Source organism: Bufo bufo, chromosome 2, assembly GCF_905171765.1.
Source record: "Bufo bufo chromosome 2, aBufBuf1.1, whole genome shotgun sequence".
NCBI lineage: Eukaryota > Metazoa > Chordata > Amphibia > Anura > Bufonidae > Bufo > Bufo bufo.
The window spans coordinates 494,470,452-494,491,240 of NC_053390.1; the positions used below are offsets into that span (position 1 = coordinate 494,470,452).

Genomic DNA, 20,789 nt, shown 5'->3' on the forward strand with positions numbered 1-20,789 from the left:
AAACGCCACTGAATACTGTGAAAGGAGATACCCCTGAAAAAGAGGTCTCCCGCCTGAGATATTAGAGATATTGATAACAGAAGTGTCTATGAACTTTTGGAAAAGGCATGGAATCAGATTGATCTCTGATCTGTATGATGGCCCTACTATTAGCCCCTTCTCATCTATTCAAACTCTGTTTGCCCTACCTACCAGAGAAAGAATATATTAGGATCTCTCAGTAACTAAAAAACATCCATAAATGACAATTAGTATCCCGCAACCACTAGATAACTTTATTTATTCAAATGAGGGGGAAGTCTGTCTCACTGCCAGAAACATTTATGAGACCCTTTTGGGATATACAGGACTGTGGAAGAAGGCACATATATTGAATTGTAAGAAAGACCTGGGAGTATCTTTAACCCCAAAGAGATGGCAGGAGGCCATACACATGACTATGCGTGCTACTGGTTGTTCCAATCTCTTAGAATTTGATCACAAACTATTGGTACGGTGGCATTATACTACCTCCAGATTTCCTTGAATATTTCTGAACATAGATAGTGGATGTTGGAAATGCCATCGGTCTATGGGGACCTTACTTCATATATTCTCAGATTTTCTGGTATGAACTCCATTTTAGTTTAGTATTCACTGTATGCTCCAGAGTCTTTTGGTGACTTCTGTTACATTTTCTTCAGAGTGTAACGAACAAACATCTTTGGCTCTTTGCTCTCCAGCACTCTCCCCACCTTTTCCCCACGTGCTACACTTCCCATCTATAGTGCCCCAGACCTTAATAATGCCCCCCTTTCATTGCCCACAGAGTATTAATGCCCATTGTGTGTTCTCTACATGATAGTACCTCTCTTTACCATATTACCTACACATTATTAATGTCCCCCCATATTTTGTACCACCATACAATTGTAATGTCCCCCATTGTGTCGCCATACAATAGTAATGCTCCAATTGTGCTCTAATACAGTAATCTAAGTAATGCCATGCAATGTCCCCCCAAAACAATAGTAATGTCCCCCATAGTTCTCTATTATTTCAGACAGATCCACTATTGTGCAGACAGATCCACTTGTGCAATGTTGCTTCGACCCTAATTTTGTTGTTCATCTGTGATTTCCATTTTTGTACACTTTTGATCGATCTATTTTTAATGTAGATAACAACTGGGACCTCCTTCTAAAGTTTTCTAAAACTTTTACTATAACAATTAAAATCTTTAAATAGAGTCATATTTTGTGCTGGCAGATCATGGTGGGTTAAGTGTCAGTTCTCTATACAAATAGCATCAGCTGGTCGGGGTCAATATAGTTTTAGTGACGGTTCATCATAACAAAGGCAGTGCTATTGGTATGCTAGCCTACATGTGCTTTCCCTATTAAGCCCTAGTCTAGCAAAGGGGAGCACCTCAAATTGGCTGTATGTACTTTGACTTCCCGCCACGCTACTCCCTAAAGAGCTGGTTTTACCCGTCGAAAAGCGCCAGGGCTTATACTCTATGAGGGTTTTCTAAATAGGTTTAAGGTTCCAGCTGGCTGGGGGTTGTTCTTCTCAGGGCGGGTGCTCCGACTATAGCTAATTTGAGGTGCTCCCCCTTGCTAGACTAGGGCTTAATAGGGAAAACACAAGTAGGCTAGCATACAAATAGCACTGCCTTTGTTATGATGAACCGCCTCTAAAACTATATTGACCCCGACCAGCTGATGTTATCTGTATTGAGACCTAACACTTAACTCTTCATGATCTGCCAGCACAAAATATGACTCTATTTGAAGATTTCAATTGTTATAGTAAAAGTTAAGTTTTACAAGACTTTAGAAGGAGGTCACAGTTGTTGTCTACAATACCCTCTACTCCCTGGGCTATTCAGAGACATTTGAGCACTTTATTAGTCAGTTATGTTTTGTTGTACTTTAATTCATCTATTTTTAATGTTTGTTTTTAATCTTACCATACTTGTATATTTCTGTTTTAGGTGTGGCAACATATACGTGCATTGCTCCAGATGGAGTATGGAATCCACAAGGACCTGATTTAAGCAACTGCTCATCTCCTTGGATCAGTTATATCTCACAAAAGGTGAACATCTTTTCAATCAAATTTAGCAAAGTGTAAACATCACAAAAATTTGTCCGCCAAATCCAAAGTTTTTCTGATTCGTTTTGGATTATACTTTCAATCTTGGTGTGCAAAAATCAGAGGGTTCTATGCAGAATGAGTAGAACACCATTGTGCATTGTATTTGCAACCTGGAAGGATGATGCTGTGGCTCGGTCTGCTAAAAGAGTCTGCAGAACCAGTGATAGGGACAGTATAAGAAAGTTATAGTTATAGAATAGGTAATATATTTGGGGAATTGTGGGTATATTAAGTGGTTAAATGTAATCAGGGAAAGAGACTGAGGGAGTGAGAACAGGTCACTATCAGGTGTACTTCTGCACTTACATCCATACAAAGTACATTCTTTCAAGCACTGAGGAATTGCCCCCTTTTTTCTGGAAACCAGTTTCTATTTACCATTTGTAATTGGGCATTTTAGTGCTTTGTAACCATGTTACTGAAAACATTCACATTACAGCAAAAAAAAAATAAATATATATAGCATTGTGACACAAGTAAATGAGTAAAAGGGAGAGAACACAGTCGGCACTACTATGCGGTATGGTGTAGATGACTATCTCTCAGCATCCATGCAAAAAATCAAGTGGTGCTCTGCCTAGATAAATAGCTGAATGTCATCAATGGTAGAAGAAAAAAAAAAAGGGAAAGCAAGGCGACACTCACCGAATCTTCGTTAAATCGTGGCTTTATTCGGTCTAAAACATAGCGGGTGCGGGTCACATAAAGCAGAAAGAAAGGCAACAGCCATTTCGCGCTACGACAGCGCTTTGTCGAGCGATTTGTAGCACGAAACGGCTGTTGCCTTTCTTTCTGCTTTATGTGACCCGCACCCGCTATGTTTTAGACCGAATAAAGCCACGATTTAACGAAGGTTCGGTGAGTGTCGCCTTGCTTTCCCTTTTTTTTTCTTCTACAAGTAAATGAGTGTTATTCTTTGAAAGAAATGTTCAATACTACGACAATCATAACACCATTATCATTTCTGTGTTACTGAATACGTTGTACATTGCTTAAAGATAATGGGTGGTTAAGATACAGCAGCAAATGCCTTTTATTTCAGTAATGCAAATTATAAGGGTGTTACTGAATGCATTACTGCACCATAGCATTTAGTTGAAAAGACATTACTTCAAAAGAATTGCATTAAATACAAATGTTTTAATAAAGGGCCGGTATCACTGCATTAGTGAGTGTATTTCAAACACGTTTTACTACAAAAGTTGCATTATTACCATTGTAAATTGACGATACCATTGTGCAGTGCGTTTGTAGAAGGGGAGGGATTCGGGAAATTTAATTGCACCTCTGTCTTTAAATTTCAGAAGTAGTGTTTAATAATCTGTGTACCAAACCCATGACTTTTCATTTATAAATCCCATAATAAAATGTCTGGAAAACGGAAGAATATGGATAGCAGCACCAGCCATCTGGCCAGTAGTGGTTATAGTAATAGTAGGCTACAGTTCTTCCTGGCTTCCAAAAGGTGCAACATTTTTATTGAGGACAAAGAGTATGAGATTGTGGACTGGATGGCTCACTCCTCCTCTCAGTCACAGCAGGATGATGTGTAAGAGAAGTTGTAGAGCAGCACAAACGGACCTCATCGACCAATCCTGGAATGCACCAGCCGCGATAAGACCACAGATCCACAGCAGTCCAAAGAACAGTAGAGCAAAACAAGAAGGATGATGTGTAGATCACCCCCGAGTCTGACACCATGCCTTGGAGACAGGGGTCACAGCATGCCTCCTGCTCCTCCTCCTTGCTCGTCAGAGAAGCCTTTCAGTTGCACCATCTCTGTTTTCATTGCCCCCATCTAATGGGGCACCTTCTTTTTTCCTAAGAAGAGGCAATAATACCCCACCACACGCTATGGAAAGTACTCAAGAGAGCCATTTCTTTATGACTTGTATGAAAGCAGTCATCATTTGGACTACCACGAGGAGTTGGTTCGGAGGGAGGTGGGGGTCCCCATGCATAGCTGTGGTAGTGGTACTTGTAGCCACAGTGTTGATAGTAGGGGCAGGGGTAGCAACAGTGGCAGTTAGGGCAAATACAGATTAGGATATCGGGAGGGAGGCCAAGAAGCCCAGAATGACATATCACAGTCTGATAAAAGTGGCAGGGAGGGTGAATACTATGACAATGATTGTGTGCAGGACAGAACCTTGGAGCTGGTTCTGGGTGCTAAGGAAGAGGTGACATCAGCAGCAATGCATAGCAGAGGCAACATACATCCAGACAAATAGATAAGTATGCCAGCGACTCATCCTTAATCCCTTTGCAACCTCCACCGTACATGCGCAGCGGAAGTCGCATCTTTAAACATGGTGCCCGCCAAGCAGGCTTCGGCAGCTATTAGTGGAATATACCAATACAGGACACTAGGTTGCAGCACTGTATTTTTATATTGATAATTGTATATTGATAAGTGTTCAATGATGGCTATATAGCCATTTGTGAACACAGTGGGGAATCTAATATAAAAAAAATTAAATATATTTTTTTTAATATAGAAAAAAATTATAAAAGTACAAATCACCCCCCTTCCCCCAAAATAAAAATACTTAACCAATAAAAAAATAAACATAATTGGCATTGTTGAGTGCAAAAACGCCTGTACTAATAAAATATAACAATATAAATCCCATACAGCGATCGGCACAACAGAAAATAAAAACTGCCAATTCATCATTTTGTCACTTCAACTCTCCAAAGTTTTTTTTATAAAAAGTGATCAAAAAGTCACACACATTTCAAAATGGTATTACTTAAAAGTATAGAGCGCCTGGCAAAAAAATTAGCCCTAGCACAGCTCCGTACGCATAACTACAAAAAAGTTATAGGGGCCAGAATATGGTCATTTAAAAAAAATATATATAACATTTTCAAGGTTTTTAATTTTTTCCCAGTATTAAAACACAAAAAAAACCTGTGCAATTGTGGTATCGCTGTAATTGTACTGACCTGTAGAATGAAAGTAACAGGTCAATTTTATTAAAGGGTTTCTACCACTTTGTTTTTACATACCGTAATTAGCTTTCAGACACTAGCGATCTGCTAGTGTCTGCTCTGCCAAAGAATCCTAATATAATAGCTTTTGAGGCAGCCGTTTCGCTAAAAAAAGAACTTATATTGATATGCTAATGAGGGCGTCATTAGCACCTAGAGGCTCGGTCTACCTTCACAAACTGCCGCCGCCCAGCGCGTCCCTCCAGCCCGCCCATCTCCTCCGGAATGCGATCCTCCCCGTGCGCGTCTGTATTCGGCGCATGCGCAGTGAATGTCTGACCGCTTCCCTGCTCAGACATCTCCACTGCGCCTGCGCCGATGACGTCATAGTGCTCCGAGGAACAGGCGCAGTGGAGATGTCTGTGCAGAAAGCGGTCAGACATTTATTGCGCATGCGCCGAATACATACGCGCACTGCGCATGCGCGAGAATTCGTCCGCTGGCTCACAGGGAGGATCACATTCCGGAGGAGATGGGCAGGCTGGAGGGACGCGCTGGGCGGCGGCAGTTTGTGAAGGTAGACCGAGCCTCTAGGTGCTAATGACGCCCCCATAGCACCTAGAGGCTCATTAGCATATCAATATAAGTTCTTTTTTTAGCGAAACGGCTGCCTCAAAAGCTATTATATTAGGATTGTTTGGTAGAGCAGACACTAGCGGATCGATAGTGTCTGAAAGCTAATTATGTGAAAACGAAGTGGTAGAAACCCTTTAAATAATGAATGCCCCAAAAAAAAGTTTGTCAGAATTGCATTTTTCTTCCAATTTTACCCCATTTGGAATCTATTTCCCGCTTCCCACTACATTGCATGCAACTGTAGATGGTGCCATTAGAAAGTACAACTTGTCCCGCAAAAAATAAACCCTCATAAGGCTATATGAACAGACTCTGGGAAGGCAGGGTGTGAAAAACAAAAGTGGAAAATCGCCCGATCCGCTAAGGGTTAAAAGCGTGAAACTTTTATTTGGTCATCTTAAAATCAAAGTACTAAAGAAATTTCAGTCCATACAAATACACTTTAGCAACAACTTCTTTCGGACAGTCTCCTGCCATCCTTACTTATGGTGTAGTGCCCTGGAGCAGAGACACTCTGAAGTCTTGACATTTGTGGACATTTGCCTATTTCCCCTATGCAAAGTTATAAACTTCTTACTTTATTTCACTTCAAAGGGTTAACTTGCACTGTGCAATACTGTTTAACTGCATTGTATATGTATGTTGTGATATATAGACTGTTCATTTGCACTGTATTTGCAAGGCTCTGTGGACAGGGTTAATTAATACAGAAAGACATTTTGGACTTTGAATAAGAAGCTGGTAATTTTCCATAGCTTCCATAGGGTTTAAAGAGGAGCATTAATTAGAGGGGAAAAGCCAGACTTGTTGTTGAGGGGCGGAGCTTGGCAGCAGAGCGAGTCACACATGCCGCTGTGAGCTCTGCTCTGGGTCCGGTGAAAACGAGGTTTTTCTGAGAAGTTACAAGCCAGAAAATGGGCAAGACGCTTAGGGAGAGGTCCAGAAACACCCCAGGACCGAACAAATCCAGCTCTGGACAAGGTGACATGGACAAATTTGTCCGCAAACAGAGTGCAGCCGGAGGCAAGCAGGCTTCCAAGATGGCGCCGAGAGCGGGAACTCCGGCAGCATCGGAGGTATCGGCGGATTCTGACAGAGGAAGCGACCAGGAGCTGGAACTAGAAGGAGAAAATCTACCGATATCGAGAAGATTTATGAAGGAGCTCCTAGCGGATACAATCGCCCCTCTCCGAAAAGACCTACAGGACTTTAAAAGAGACCTCAGGCAAGTGAAAGAGAAAGTGGAAGGGGTGGAAAGTCAGCAGGAGGCTATCATTCTGCACAGTGCGGCGGTGGCTAGTAGTCTAGACAGGACACAAGCCCATATTAACCATCTTTATGAGATGGTGGAAGATCAGGATAATCGCGGCCGCCGCAATAATGTCAGGCTGAAAGGCCTACCAGAAGATATAGGGCCTGAGGCTTTGCGTGATGCAGTGACGGAAATGTTCACAGCTCTGGTGGGCCCTGACTCTGTGGAGGATCTCACCATGGATAGGATCCATAGAGCTTTGCGGCCACCTCCGAAACAGGGAGAACCTGCGAGAGATGTGATATGTCGGCTATCTAGCTTCTTGTCAAAAGATCAGATAATGAGAGCTGCTAGAGCCAAGAAATCTATCCCTTTCGGAGATGTGGTGGTCCAGATTTTTCAGGACTTATCTCCGATCACACTTCAGAAAAGAAGATCTCTGAAACCTCTCTTGGATGTCCTGAGGGGTAAAAGCATCACCTACCGATGGCTGCACTCTTTCGGTTTATTAATTAACTCACCCGGCAGAAAGTTAACAGTGCGTTCACCTGCGGACATCCCATTAGTTTGCGATGTACTAGGAGTGAACTCTCTGGATATCCCTAACTGGCACGCTGCAAGGGACTTGACCGACTTACCGGAATTACCAGGAGGAGAGCCGTGGATTCAAGTGAGCCGTTCTAAGGAACGCCACAGAGGTAGGAGGTCCGGTGAACCCTTGCCAACAACTCCAGTAATGGACATTGAATGAGGGACCTCATTGTGTACTCCACATGGTACGGGACTCTCTTAATGGGCCATCCTAGGCCGTTATAAATGCTTAATTCCCCATGAGTTTTCCGGTATTAGGATCAGTTGGGAGTTCAGTTATTTTTTCTAAAGTATTTCCTTCTAAGTTGGAAATGTGGCTATATCTTTGATGTGGCAGTATTAGCGCTGCCTTAGGTGCATTTTTCAATCTTGCTGCAAGGTTATTCCACTACAGTTTCTAGTGACATGCGGTTTTTTGTTTTAGTTATGTCTTACCATTTATATCTTGATACTCGTTCTTCACAATTAGGACCCATTCTTTGGTCCTCTCTACCCCCTGTCGATGCCCACAGTAGCATTGCTAGTTTCCAAATGCGCTGTCAGTACCAGACACTGGGTCATTGAGGCCTTATTAATGGAAATGTCAACGCTTTTTACATATTCTGTATGTTATACGCCTTTTTCCTTTTCCCTCCTTTTCCTTCTCCTTCCTCCTACTCTCAAGGTAATAACCAGATGGTTCAGAGGCTCTAAGCTTTATGGGCAAGAAATGATCACCTTACTTAGAACATGGCGGAACTAAAAATATGTACCTATAATGTGAGAGGACTGAATGCGCCACCCAAGTGTACTCAAATTTGCCAGTTTCTAAACAGACAGAAAGTGAGCATTGCTCTCCTACAGGAAACCCATTTTAAGAGAGATCATGTCCCGCGTCTATCTCACATGATATACAATCAGTGGTTTCACAGTACATCCGCTTCTGGGGCCTCAAAAGGGGTTTCCATAGCAATTCATAAAAACGTGCCAATGGTGGTGCATTCAGTCCTCCAAGATGAAGAAGAAGGTCGTTTTTTGTTTTTGAAGGGGTCATTAGGCAATCAGAAAATCACTATAGGTAATTTGTATACGCCTAATGTGGCCCAAGCAATATGGTTAGAAAAAACCTTAACGAAATTGCAGGAATTTGCTGAGGGCATTGTAGTGGCAGGAGGTGATATTAATGTGGCGTTAAATCCACAGCTAGACACATCAACAGGTTCATCGGCACTATCTCAGGTTGCCATTAGAAGAATTAAGAGGAAGTTAGCTGATTTAGGATTAGTAGATGTCTGGAGGGCTATGAACCCCACGTCAAAAGACTACACTTACTACTCAGTGGCGCATGTCTCTTACCAGAGGCTGGACTATGTGTTTGTCCCACCAAGTTCTTTGGGTGACTGTTCTCAAACATCAATAGGCAATATCCTATTATCAGATCATGCCCCTGTAATTTTGACAATTAGGGTTAGGTCATTACCCCGAACGCAGTTTACTTGGAGGTTAGATGAGACCTTGTTGAGCAAACAGGATTATGTTCTAGGCATACGTAAACATTTGGAAGAATACTTTAGTCTGAACGAAACGGAGGATGTGTCGCCGGGTCTGGTCTGGGAAGCTCACAAGGCAGTTGTGAGAGGTCATTTTATTGCACTAAATGCACATATATAAAAAAAAAAGAGAAGCCTCTATTGTGTTGTTGCAGGACCAGATTCAAGCAATGGAATTATTGCACAAAAAACAGATCTCGCCAGAAGTACTGGATAAATTGAACAAGTTGAGGGCGGAGCTTAAGAACGTGCTGAATAACCGGGTGGCCAAACTGTATTTGTCAGCGCAGTTCAAATACTACGCACATGGGGACAAGGCATCGAAGTTTATGATGTCAAGTCTAAAAAAACGTAGAGTCAAGTCGTATATACACTCTATTCATGATGCCTCAGCCAAGCCTCTTATGTCAACTGATCTTATAGCAAAACTGTTTTGTAACTATTATAGCTCGTTATATAATCTCAGAAAGAATGACAGTGAGATAGAAATTGAAAGAAGGTCAGAGGACATTAAAAAATGGCTTTCAGATTTGCACCTCCCGGTTTTTTCCCACGTTCAGGCCTTGTCCCTAGCTCAGCCATTCACATTGCAGGAACTAAACAAGGCGTTAAATACGGTCCCTAGGCATAAATGCCCCGGTCCCAATGGATTATCTGCGGGATATTACACAACTTTTTCTTCACTACTGTTACTCAGAATGCTTTCTGTTTACAATGAGATGTACAAAGGTAACCCACTTCCATCACAAATGTTGTCGGCCCTAATCACTATCCTGCCAAAGGAGGGGAAGGATCCTTCATCCTGTGCCAGCTATAGGCCTATCTCGCTTTTGAATACAGATCTGAAGCTGTATGCCAAAATGCTTGCTCTTAGGTTGCAACCCTTCTTACCAAGATTAATTAATGCGGAACAGGTGGGTTTTGTAGCTGGCAGGGAGGGAAGGGTGAACACTGTTAGGATTATAAATGTTATACATCAGGCCAGGGAAAAATCCATCCCTCTGGTTCTTTTAGGAACAGACGCAGAGAAGGCGTTCGATCGCATAGATTGGCTTTTTATGCGTCTGGCCTTAGCTAAGTTCGGGGTCCCGCCCCAGTTCATTAATGCCACGATGGCTATGTATGCTTCCCCCTCAGCTAGTGTGATGGTAAATGGTACCCTTTCACCCAGCTTTACTATTTGCAACGGTACAAGGCAGGGGTGCCCCTTATCTCCCCTGCTCTTTATCCTTGTGGTGGAGTGCCTGTTTCAGGCGATCCGTCAGGAGGATGGGATCCGGGGTATGAAGGTGGGTAACACCTATCACCAATTAGCGGCATTTGCCGATGATCTGTTGGTTATAATAACTAACCCGTCAGAGGCCTTTCCAGCCATACAGGAATTATTCCAGAAATTTGGAACTTTGTCAAATTTCCTTATTAACCCTTTGAAGTCCCAAGCTTTAAATGTCACAGCAGGTAGAGATTTGCAGCTGTCCTTAGAAAGACAATATGAATATGGCTGGACAACGCGTTCTATTAAATTTTTAGGGGTGAACTTAACCTCGGACCCGGGGGAATAATTTACAGAAAACTTCAGTAATCTTCATAGATCAATAGCAAACACTATTGACTCGTGGTGCATCCCCTTCACCTCGTGGTTCGGAAGGCGTACACTGATTAAATCGGTGCTAGTCCCCAAAATCCTGTATTATATGTTAGTATTGCCAATCCACTTGCCAAAATCCTTCTTTATTCAGCTGAAGCAGTGTTTCTCCAGATTCCTTTGGAAAAAATCTAGACCCCGCATTCCACACTCGACAATGATTCAACCTAATAAGTTAGGGGGAATAGGACTTCCGGATATGGCTGAGTATTACAGGGCAATTCAGGGGATGAGATGTCTGGAATGGATTAGAGGCTCAGAGAACAGACTCGACATTCTAGCAGAAGCCGGGGATAGGAGACTCCCTCTGAGATCATTTCTTCTTTCTCCCCCTAAAGATATGCCCCAGCAGATCAGGTCACTTAGCCTCACGACGAAAAATACGCTAAACCTGTGGCGTTCGGATCTGTCTAGGGCGTTACTTTCAGACCACGAAGTGTCACCTGTGCTCCAGGTCAGAGACATTCTATGGAGCTCTGGGGGTCTATTTGGCTCTACTTTACCAGGTGACCTTGGGGAACTGTCATTTCAATTGGTTGATCTATTGGATCAAGCAGGTCATTTAATAGAAAACTGGGACAATCACCCTAAATTGCAAAAGTTATCCTTTATCCACAAATTATATATCAAACAATACATAGGGAAAAAGAAAATATCCACACCGGCCTCTATGACACAATTCGAGCAAATGATCCTTTCTAAAACCCCTCCTTTGAAAAAAGTCTCGCGGTTGTACTCCCTGCTGGTTTCCCAGACCAGACCCGACTCATATGGTTTCATCCGCAAATGGGAGAATGATCTAGATGTGCACTTTTCAGCTAGGGAAATAACGCAGATTTGCTCTATCACTCCAAGGGTATCTAGATGTGTCAAATTACAGGAGAACCTTTATAAGGTGATCACAAGGTGGTACTTCACACCTCAAAGATTACATCGTATATACCCTGAAAGTGATTCAAGATGCTGGAGATGTCTCAACGCAGAAGGCTCGCTGGTGCACATCTGGTGGTCATGTCCTGATATTGCTGAATACTGGACAAAGATTTGTACTATATGCTCAAAGATTAGTGGGGTAAAGTTTGTTCCCTCAGCTAAAGGGTGTCTATTGGGGATATTAGGAGAAATTAAAGGGAATAGACATGTTATTTCCTTGTTGGGCCAATTGCTGGCAGCTGCGAGAGTGCTTATAGCCTTTAATTGGAAGAATCGCAAGGCCCCCCCAATCTCTCAATGGATTACTAAGTGTGATGCAATCTATAGATTGGAACAAATTGCTGGATGGGAATCCAAAAGGTCACAGGTGTTCGAAGCTATATGGTTCCCCTGGAAAAAATATAGAGGTTTCTCATCTTAATAGAAGATAGAGCTAATTAAAAGTGGTAATAGAGATGTAGGAATAACCCTTCGTCCCCCCTTTCCCCACCTGTCAACCCCCTCCTTTTTTGTTTCCTTTATCCTTCCTCCTTTTACCACATTGCTGGCACTTAAATATGCTTACATTCTCAGATGCATGATTTGTTTAATATGTGCCCCAGTGTGGGGTGGATGCATCTTTTGTAATTTCTGCTCATGATTCAGAATAAAAAAAAAAAAATTCAAACTAAAAAAAAAAAAAAGCCAGACTTGTTTACCACCAATACCAGAGAGACTGACCTTTTGAAAGTCTGGTTTAGCTCTATTATGTCTGTAAACTTTTTTTTGTCGGGAAAAACTTTTGTCATTGCCATTAAGTATCATTGAAGCCCTAATGTAAGTCTTAAGAGAAGGAAAGAGTTACAATGTATCTGTGCTGAACTTCTACACTCCACGCCTACTACTAGAAGGTTCTAGTTTAGCTAGAAATGGTATATAAGGAGAGCAGTCAGAACCCCTAGTATTCTGCAGTTTGGAACCAGTGCCTGGAGTGGCAGACTCTGCCAGACTGCATGCATGATCAGAAGAAAACGCTGAGATGTGGACGCTGAGCCACAGGCCATGGTTCACCAACCCTGTGACCAAGGAGCCACCTGGACTACTGAGCTACAGACCATAGGCCCTTGACCAGGTTACCAGCCTTCTGGGACAGAGAGGGATAGCTAGCTCAGGCCTTTCCTCAACATCAAACCCTTTTGCCAGGGAGGAGACTGGAGAATCCAGCCTAAGCCTCGCCTGTATTGTTTTTCACCTGAATTCCTCCAGTAAAGAAGCAGCCTGGTTTACTGCAGACACTGACTCTCTGGACTTATTTCACATTGGGGTGCACTACACCTTATCATCCCTTTCGGAGAGCAGCAACACGTGGTGACACTTAGACGGTGTCCGGGGGACCCAGCATAGCTTGGGGCCCCCCCAAACCCATTAAATGTGCAATGTCTCATCTATGGTGTAATGAAGATAAGTGACCAGGAGGGGTGAGCTGGACTGAGTGTGTGAAACAATTGTTTTTATGTTTAACTTAGGACAGAGCCTCCCAAAAAACTGTCAGAGCCAGATCTGGTTTGGGAACTTGTGATGCTGCTGTTACACTTGCCAGAGCTGAGCCATTTTCGGGTGCCGCTAGCTCTGTGTGAGTATCTCCCATCTGGCAGTTTTTCTCCACATTGCCAGAAGACAAAAACATTGCCGTGTGCAAGATCTGGATGATTAAAATAAGTTGTGGGCATTCAAACAGAAATGTATGCACCACTGCTCTATTGAACCAGATGAAGCAGCAGAGAACAGAAGTGTCAGCCAGTTAATACAAAAAGAGTTTCCTCCTTCTCCCTGTCATCCATGTACAGTACAGTGTCTTTGTCATCCTCATCATCTATTGCTACTTCTCCCACTCAGAAAACTACTCATCCTACTCTACTCGTTTGTCAGCCACTGATAACAGGATGTGTTGCCACGGAAAAAACTCTACACTCCCAGCAATCCACTGGTGTTCAGGCGGAATTCCACCCTGGACAAGCTACTGCGGGTTCCCTGCATGGCACAAATGATCAGTTTAGTAATGCAATGCTTTTTGAAAAGGAACACTAGCTTGCAGAGGATGGAGGTCATGTCCAGTAGACTGTCCTTGCATTTCAACTATGTGTCGAGGAATGCCCTGCTGCACTTTCAGCAACAACATTGCTGCCATTGCACCACTTGATCTGCAACATTCCAACTGTAATTCCACCTTGCATATGCTAGAGTGTCTGAATGAGCAGCGTAAAGCCACAAATGATTTACAGGGAGTGCAGAATTATTAGGCAAGTTGTATTTTTGAGGATTAATTTTATTATTGAACAACAACCATGTTCTCAATGAACCCAAAAAACTCATTAATATCAAAGCTGAATATTTTTAGAAGTCGTTTTTAGTTTGTTTTTAGTTTTAGCTATTTTAGGGGGATATCTGTGTGTGCAGGTGACTATTACTATGCATAATTATTAGGCAACTTAACAAAAAACAAATATATACCCATTTCAATTATTTATTTTTACCAGTGAAACCAATATAACATCTCAACATTCACAAATATACATTTCTGACATTCAAAAACAAAACAAAAACAAATCAGTGACCAATATAGCCACCTTTCTTTGCAAGGACACTCAAAAGCCTGCCATCCATGGATTCTGTCAGTGTTTTGATCTGTTCACCATCAACATTGCGTGCAGCAGCAACCACAGCCTCCCAGACACTGTTCAGAGAGGTGTACTGTTTTCCCTCCTTGTAAATCTCACATTTGATGATGGACCACAGGTTCTCAATGGGGTTCAGATCAGGTGAACAAGGAGGCCATGTCATTAGAGTTTCTTCTTTTATACCCTTTCTTGCCAGCCACGCTGTGGAGTACTTGGACGCGTGTGATGGAGCATTGTCCTGCATGAAAATCATGTTTTTCTTGAAGGATGCAGACTTCTTCCTGTACCACTGCTTGAAGAAGGTGTCTTCCAGAAACTGGCAGTAGGACTGGGAGTTGAGCTTGACTCCATCCTCAACCCGAAAAGGCCCCACAAGCTCATCTTTTATGATACCAGCCCAAACCGGTACTCCACCTCCACCTTGCTGGCGTCTGAGTCGGACTGGAGCTCTCTGCCCTTTACCAATCCAGCCACGGGCCCATCCATCTGGCCCATCAAGACTCACTCTCATTTCATCAGTCCATAAAACCTTAGAAAAATCAGTCTTGAGATATTTCTTGGCCCAGTCTTGACGTTTCAGCTTGTGTGTCTTGTTCAGTGGTGGTCGTCTTTCAGCCTTTCTTACCTTGGCCATGTCTCTGAGTATTGCACACCTTGTGCTTTTGGGCACTCCAGTGATGTTGCAGCTCTGAAATATGGCCAAACTGGTGGCAAGTGGCATCTTGGCAGCTGCACGCTTGACTTTTCTCAGTTCATGGGCAGTTATTTTGCGCCTTGGTTTTTCCACACGCTTCTTGCGACCCTGTTGACTATTTTGAATGAAACGCTTGATTGTTCGATGATCACGCTTCAGAAGCTTTGCAATTTTAAGAGTGCTGCATCCCTCTGCAAGATATCTCACTATTTTTGACTTTTCTAAGCCTGTCAAGTCCTTCTTTTGACCCATTTTGCCAAAGGAAAGGAAGTTGCCTACTAATTATGCACACCTAATCTAGGGTGTTGATGTCATTAGACCACACCCCTTCTCATTACAGAGATGCACATCACCTAATATGCTTATTTGGTAGTAGGCTTTCGAGCCTATACAGCTTGGAGTAAGACAACATGCATAAAGAGGATGATGTGGTCAAAATACTCATTTGCCTAATAATTCTGCACTCCCTGTAGTCATGCACAAGAACACCTCAGCAGGGAGCATGTGTCGTTTAGAGTTAAGGCCGTGGCAGCTCATCAGAGACTCCTGTCGCATGCTGAAGCCCTTTGAAGAGGCCACTAGATTTGTCAGTAGGGACAGCTGTGGCATTAAATGCACATAGGGAAAGTCCCATTGAGGAGGAGGAAATTTTGCTGGTGGAGGAGGAGTGGAGGGGTTCATGGTGAAGGATGCTGATTGTTCTGCTTCGCGTTATTGAACTGCCGTATAACACTAGTCAGACTGTCTAACTCAGAAGTCAAGAAACGTGAGACATCAGATCTGTATGTATTTATTTTTTGTTCTGAATAACTTTGTAAAACTACAACTTAAGCAAAAACAAAAACACATGTGTGTCCACACATTAAACATTATACAACAGCCTCATTCCATCAGTCAGAGTACTTACGGACAATTCATAAGTCCAGGAATAGCTCAGAGCTCCACTGAATGCTGCTTGCTAGATCCAGAAGCAGTCACGAAATGGAGGATAGAAAGTTCCGGGTTAAAAGTTACTGTGTCTCTCTCTGTGAAAATTACCACTTCCTGTCAAGTCCTGGCATAATAATAAACTCTGACCACTAGATGGCAGCAATGTCAAATTAACATTACAGTATAATCTATAACTGTACATTGCATACATTTGCTTTAAACAATATGGGCAGAAAACTCCCTGTCTGGCATAATTTATTATGACACTATCTATGTAACTATTGCTATGCAGAAAAAACACATAAACAGAAAAATGTAATCCTATCTAGTCTGAAACTAAAACTATAATGTCAGTTATAGGTCTAAGATAAATTCTGGAGGTCTCATTTTTTATAATCTTGACCTCCACCTTTCTAACCTTGCCATCTCTGCTTGGTAGTGCATTGACAACAAGTCCTACGGGCCACTCATTCCTGCCCTCTTGGCTGTCCTTCAACAGAACAACATCACCCACTTTTACATTTGGACGATCCTCAGTCCATTTCCTACGGTGCTGCAAAGTTGACAGATAATCCCTCTTCCATCTTTTCCAAAAGGTGTCTGCCAAACATTGCACTTGCTTCCATTGCTTCGCATGAACTTGCGTAGTACTTATGTTTCCAGATGGAGCAGACAAAGAGTTCACATTTTGAGTCAATAACATTGGTGGGGTAAGGAACATAGGTGTATCTGGGTCTGAGGATACAGGAACTATAGTCCTGGCATTCATAATAGCTGTAACTTCTGCCATAAAGGTGCTTAAAGTCTCATGGGTCAAGTGAGCAGGTTTAGTTTGTAGCAACATAGCATCCAAGATTCGCCTGTCAATACATATAAGTCTTTCCCAGACACCACCCATGTGTGAGGAGTGTGGGAGATTAAAGACCCATGTATATCCTCTGTCTTGGAGAAAGTCTTGCAATTGTGAGTCGCTGGCACAAATGTTAAGTTCCTTGCAATCTCCCACAAAGTTTGTTCCTCTGTCAGAACGGAACAATTTTGGTGGGCCACGAATCGAAAATAATCTTCTCAAGGCATCAATAAAGCTTGATGTTGACATGGCTTCAGTTAGCTCTATGTGTACAGCTCGGGTGGACAAACAAGAGAAAAGGACTGCCCATCATTTGCTGTCCGCACTGCCTCCACTAGTTTGACAGGTTAAAACTGACCACGGACCAAACACATCTAAGCCCACATTGGTGAAAGTTGTTTGAGCAATTACTCTGTCCTCTGGTAGCTCTGCCATCTTTTGACTTTGTAATCTCCCTCGCAGCTTGCGACAGATGACACATTTGTGTATAACAGCCGATACCAAGCATTTGCCACCAAGAATCCAGAAACCTGCAGATCTAATTGCACCCTCTGTGATGTGGCGCCCTTGGTGAACTACTTGTTCATGATAGTAGCTCTCTATATTTAGGTGCTCTAATGCTTGCAAGGATTCTGTCCAATCACATAGTCTCTCCTGTGGAAGCAATGCATCCCATTCACTTTTCCCAGATGACAGCTCCCGAACTAAGGCCTTACCTTTTATTGTCAGAGGTAATACAAACCCTAGGGGATCATAGAGGCTATTTACGGTGGATAGAATACCTCTACGTGTAAAAGGCTTTTCCTCTGAGGAAACTTGGAAACCGAAACTGTTTCTTGATCCCAACTTAGGCCTAGGCTTTTCTGCATGGGAAGGGTGTCTATACCTAAGCAAAGATGTTTAAGGTCCTTAGCTCTGTATGCTACAGGGAATGCTTCCATTACTTTTTGTCTGTTGGAAGCGATTTTATGAAGATGCAGATTGGTTTCTGCCAGCATTTGCTTTGCTTTACTGAGGATGGAAATTGCATCTTTAGGTGTGCTAGCAGAAGCGAGTCCATCATCTACATTGAAATGCCTCAATACAAAGTGCTTGGCTTCTTGTCCATAGTACTCTGCATTTTTCTGGCCCGCCTTTTGCATGCAGTATATAGCGACAGCAGGAGAGGGGCTGTTGCCAAATACGTGCACTTTCATTCTGTACTCGACAATTTCTTTGTCTACGTCATTGTCTTTGTACCAGAGAAAACGTAGAAAGTATCTTTGGTCTTCTCTGACAAGAAAGCAATAAAGCATTTGTTGCACATCTACTGCGAAGGCAATGGGCTCTTTTCTGAAGCGCATAGGACACCTAGCAAACTATTGTATAGGTTAGGGCCACTTAGCAGTACGTCATTTGAAGAAACTCCTTCATACTCTGCGCTGGAATCAAAAAACTATTCTGATTTGGTTAGGTTTGTGTGAATGGTAAACACCAAAACCAAACATTGGTAGATACCAGTGTTCCCTATCTGTCTCAAGTGGTCCTGCAACTTCAGCGTGATCATTGTCTAGCATCCCCTTAATGAATTCAGTGAAATCTCTTTTCACTTCTGGCTTTCTCTGCAGTGTTTTGCTGAGTGAATGCAAACACTTCATGGCTTGCTCCCTGTTACAAGGCAAAACACGTCTGGGTGTGCGAAAGGGTATAGGGGCCACCCAACTGTGATTGTCATCTTGGTAGGCCTCTCTATACATAATCTGCAAGAAGGTCTGATCCTCTATAGAGAGGGCCTGTTTATCATCATCTTTAGTTTTCTGGAACACTGCAATCCCTAGATTGTCTGTCTCAATGTTGTAATTGACTTCTTCCTTGCCATATAGTGTAGAAGAGTCCCAGTGTTGTGTTGACCTGCCAAAACTTTCCTTGACAATGAAGCTGTTGTGACAGGGACTGAGAAGAGATGTGCGTCCATTTGTTAACACAGATGTCTTCAAAGTGCTAATCTTGTCAGGCTGGTGCACTGTCCCCAGGCAAACTTCTCCTACAATGACCCACCCCCAGGTCCATTCTCTGTGCATAGGGGGCATTATAAGGTCCATTGATTTGCTGGCGCACCTTGGGTACCTGAAATATGTCTCTTCCAAGAAGAAGAAGGATAGAAACATCTAGATCAACAGCTGGGATAAGGTGAGCAATTGAGCGGAGGTGAGGATGATGATAGGCTGCTTCTGGAGAGGGAATCTCAGTTTTTCATCTGGTATCATGCCACACTCTATTAGGGTAGGAAGTGTGAACTGCACTTTCTTATTGAAGGATTCAATGGTAAAGTCAGTAGCTCTTCTCCCTGTGATTTCAATCGTCCCCGCATATGTCTTTAGAGTGTATGGAACTGCACTTGCCTTAAGGTTAAAGATATCAAATAAGTCTGACTTTGCAAGGGATCTGTTGCTCTGTTCATCTAGCACTGCATACATTTTCACTGCCCTTTCTCTCTTGCCAGTGGGATATACAGTCACTAGACAGATTTTAGAGCATGATCGTGCACTCTTGCCTTGTCCACATACTTTAGTGCAATTTGACATTACTGAGGAGAGTGGGGTCTCTTGTGGCTCCCTGCCCTGATCTTTCATAGGTTCTACAGTCTATAGTGGTGGAGGAGCAGGGCCAGGGTGCAAAGCTGCAATATGTCTCTCACTGCCACATTCTGTACATTCTACTGGTATTTTACAGTCTTTGGCAATGTGATAAGTAGATCCGCAGCACTTGAAACAGATGAGTTTTGTTTAAGGAAGGACATCCGCTCTGCAATGGGTTTGCTTCTAAAGCCTTTGCATTTCTTTAGTGGATGTGTTTTTTTTGTGTATTGGACAATGTCTATCAGGGTTTTCTATGGTATGTACCTTGTAGGTGCTTTGACAGTCTGTGACTTTTGAAGGTACAGATGTTTTGTGTGTGGATACAGAGGTCCTACCGTGAGGTCTTTGAGTCCTTTTAGGTCTGTGTGATTGATTGCCGCCGGTGGTAAAGGTGAAACGGGATCACTCCGAATTTCCGCTTGCTGTCAGACAACTCAGAAAACTAGAAAAACTCAGAGAAAGGAGGAAAAGCGACTCCATAATCCTCTGTGAATTTACCTCCCACAGACATCCACTAGTCTTGCAGATTTGAAGGTAGTTTCTCTACTATCTGATTAGTATTAGTGCCTCTAGCTGTATCTAGATATGAAAGTCCTGGCAAGTAGCCATCCTCTTTGGCATATTCTATCTCTAGCAGAAGATCACTCAGTTCTTGTAGACGCACGTTGTCTCTTTAGCCCACTTTAGGAAAGACTTCAAGCTTTTTTAACAGTGCTCTTTCAATTACCTCTGGGGATCCATACGTTTCCTCTAGTCTTTCCAGGTCATGTTGAGTCCTGCTGCAGGGTTGCTCTTCTCATCCTTTTTGCATGCTTTGCTGACTCAGTACCACACCATTTAATCATTAAATCGAGCATCTCGGCTGGTGATAAGTTCAGTCCTCCAGTGGCATTCAGAAAGGAAGACTTCCATGCCTAATAGTTTTTAGGATGGTCATCAAATTGGAGAAAGCCTGAGCTAACCATTTCTTTGCGGATGAGATATTTGGTGTCATCAACTGCACATTGTTGTTCGCACATATAATCTTTAGGTTGAGGTGGTGGGAAGACTAGTTTTTTGTTCCTAGGGGGCTCTGGTGCTTTATTCTTGGTTTGCCTGCAGCCGCTGACCTCATGTGGTTTATTGGGCCAGCCCAGGGGGACTGTCGATCTTGGCCTGAATTATTTTGCTTCAGGTTTAAGAGACTGTTCCTTTGTATGCACATCAGTAAGGTTCTGGATGTACTCACTTGTAAGATCTGTAGGGGATATAGGTTTTTCTGGAACCTTTGGGTATTTATATGATTTTTCACTTCCTGACTGACTTGTTCCCATGTAGGCAGCGGCCTCTGCTTCAGCAACTGCAGCTACATTCTGTCGCTGCAGGGTGAGCAATTTTGATT

The 20,789-nt window shown here is 42.9% G+C and overlaps 1 protein-coding gene across 2 annotated transcripts in view; it reads left to right on the forward strand.

Moving 5' to 3' along the window:
• Positions 1-20,789, forward strand: part of ADGRL3 (adhesion G protein-coupled receptor L3) — a 1,148,457-nt gene that overhangs the window by 378,801 nt on the left and 748,867 nt on the right. For both annotated transcript variants that reach the window (XM_040417792.1, XM_040417793.1), the window contains exon 8: positions 1,976-2,079. In XM_040417792.1, coding sequence (XP_040273726.1) covers positions 1,976-2,079 — 104 coding nt within the window. The remainder of the gene's footprint in view (positions 1-1,975; positions 2,080-20,789) is intronic.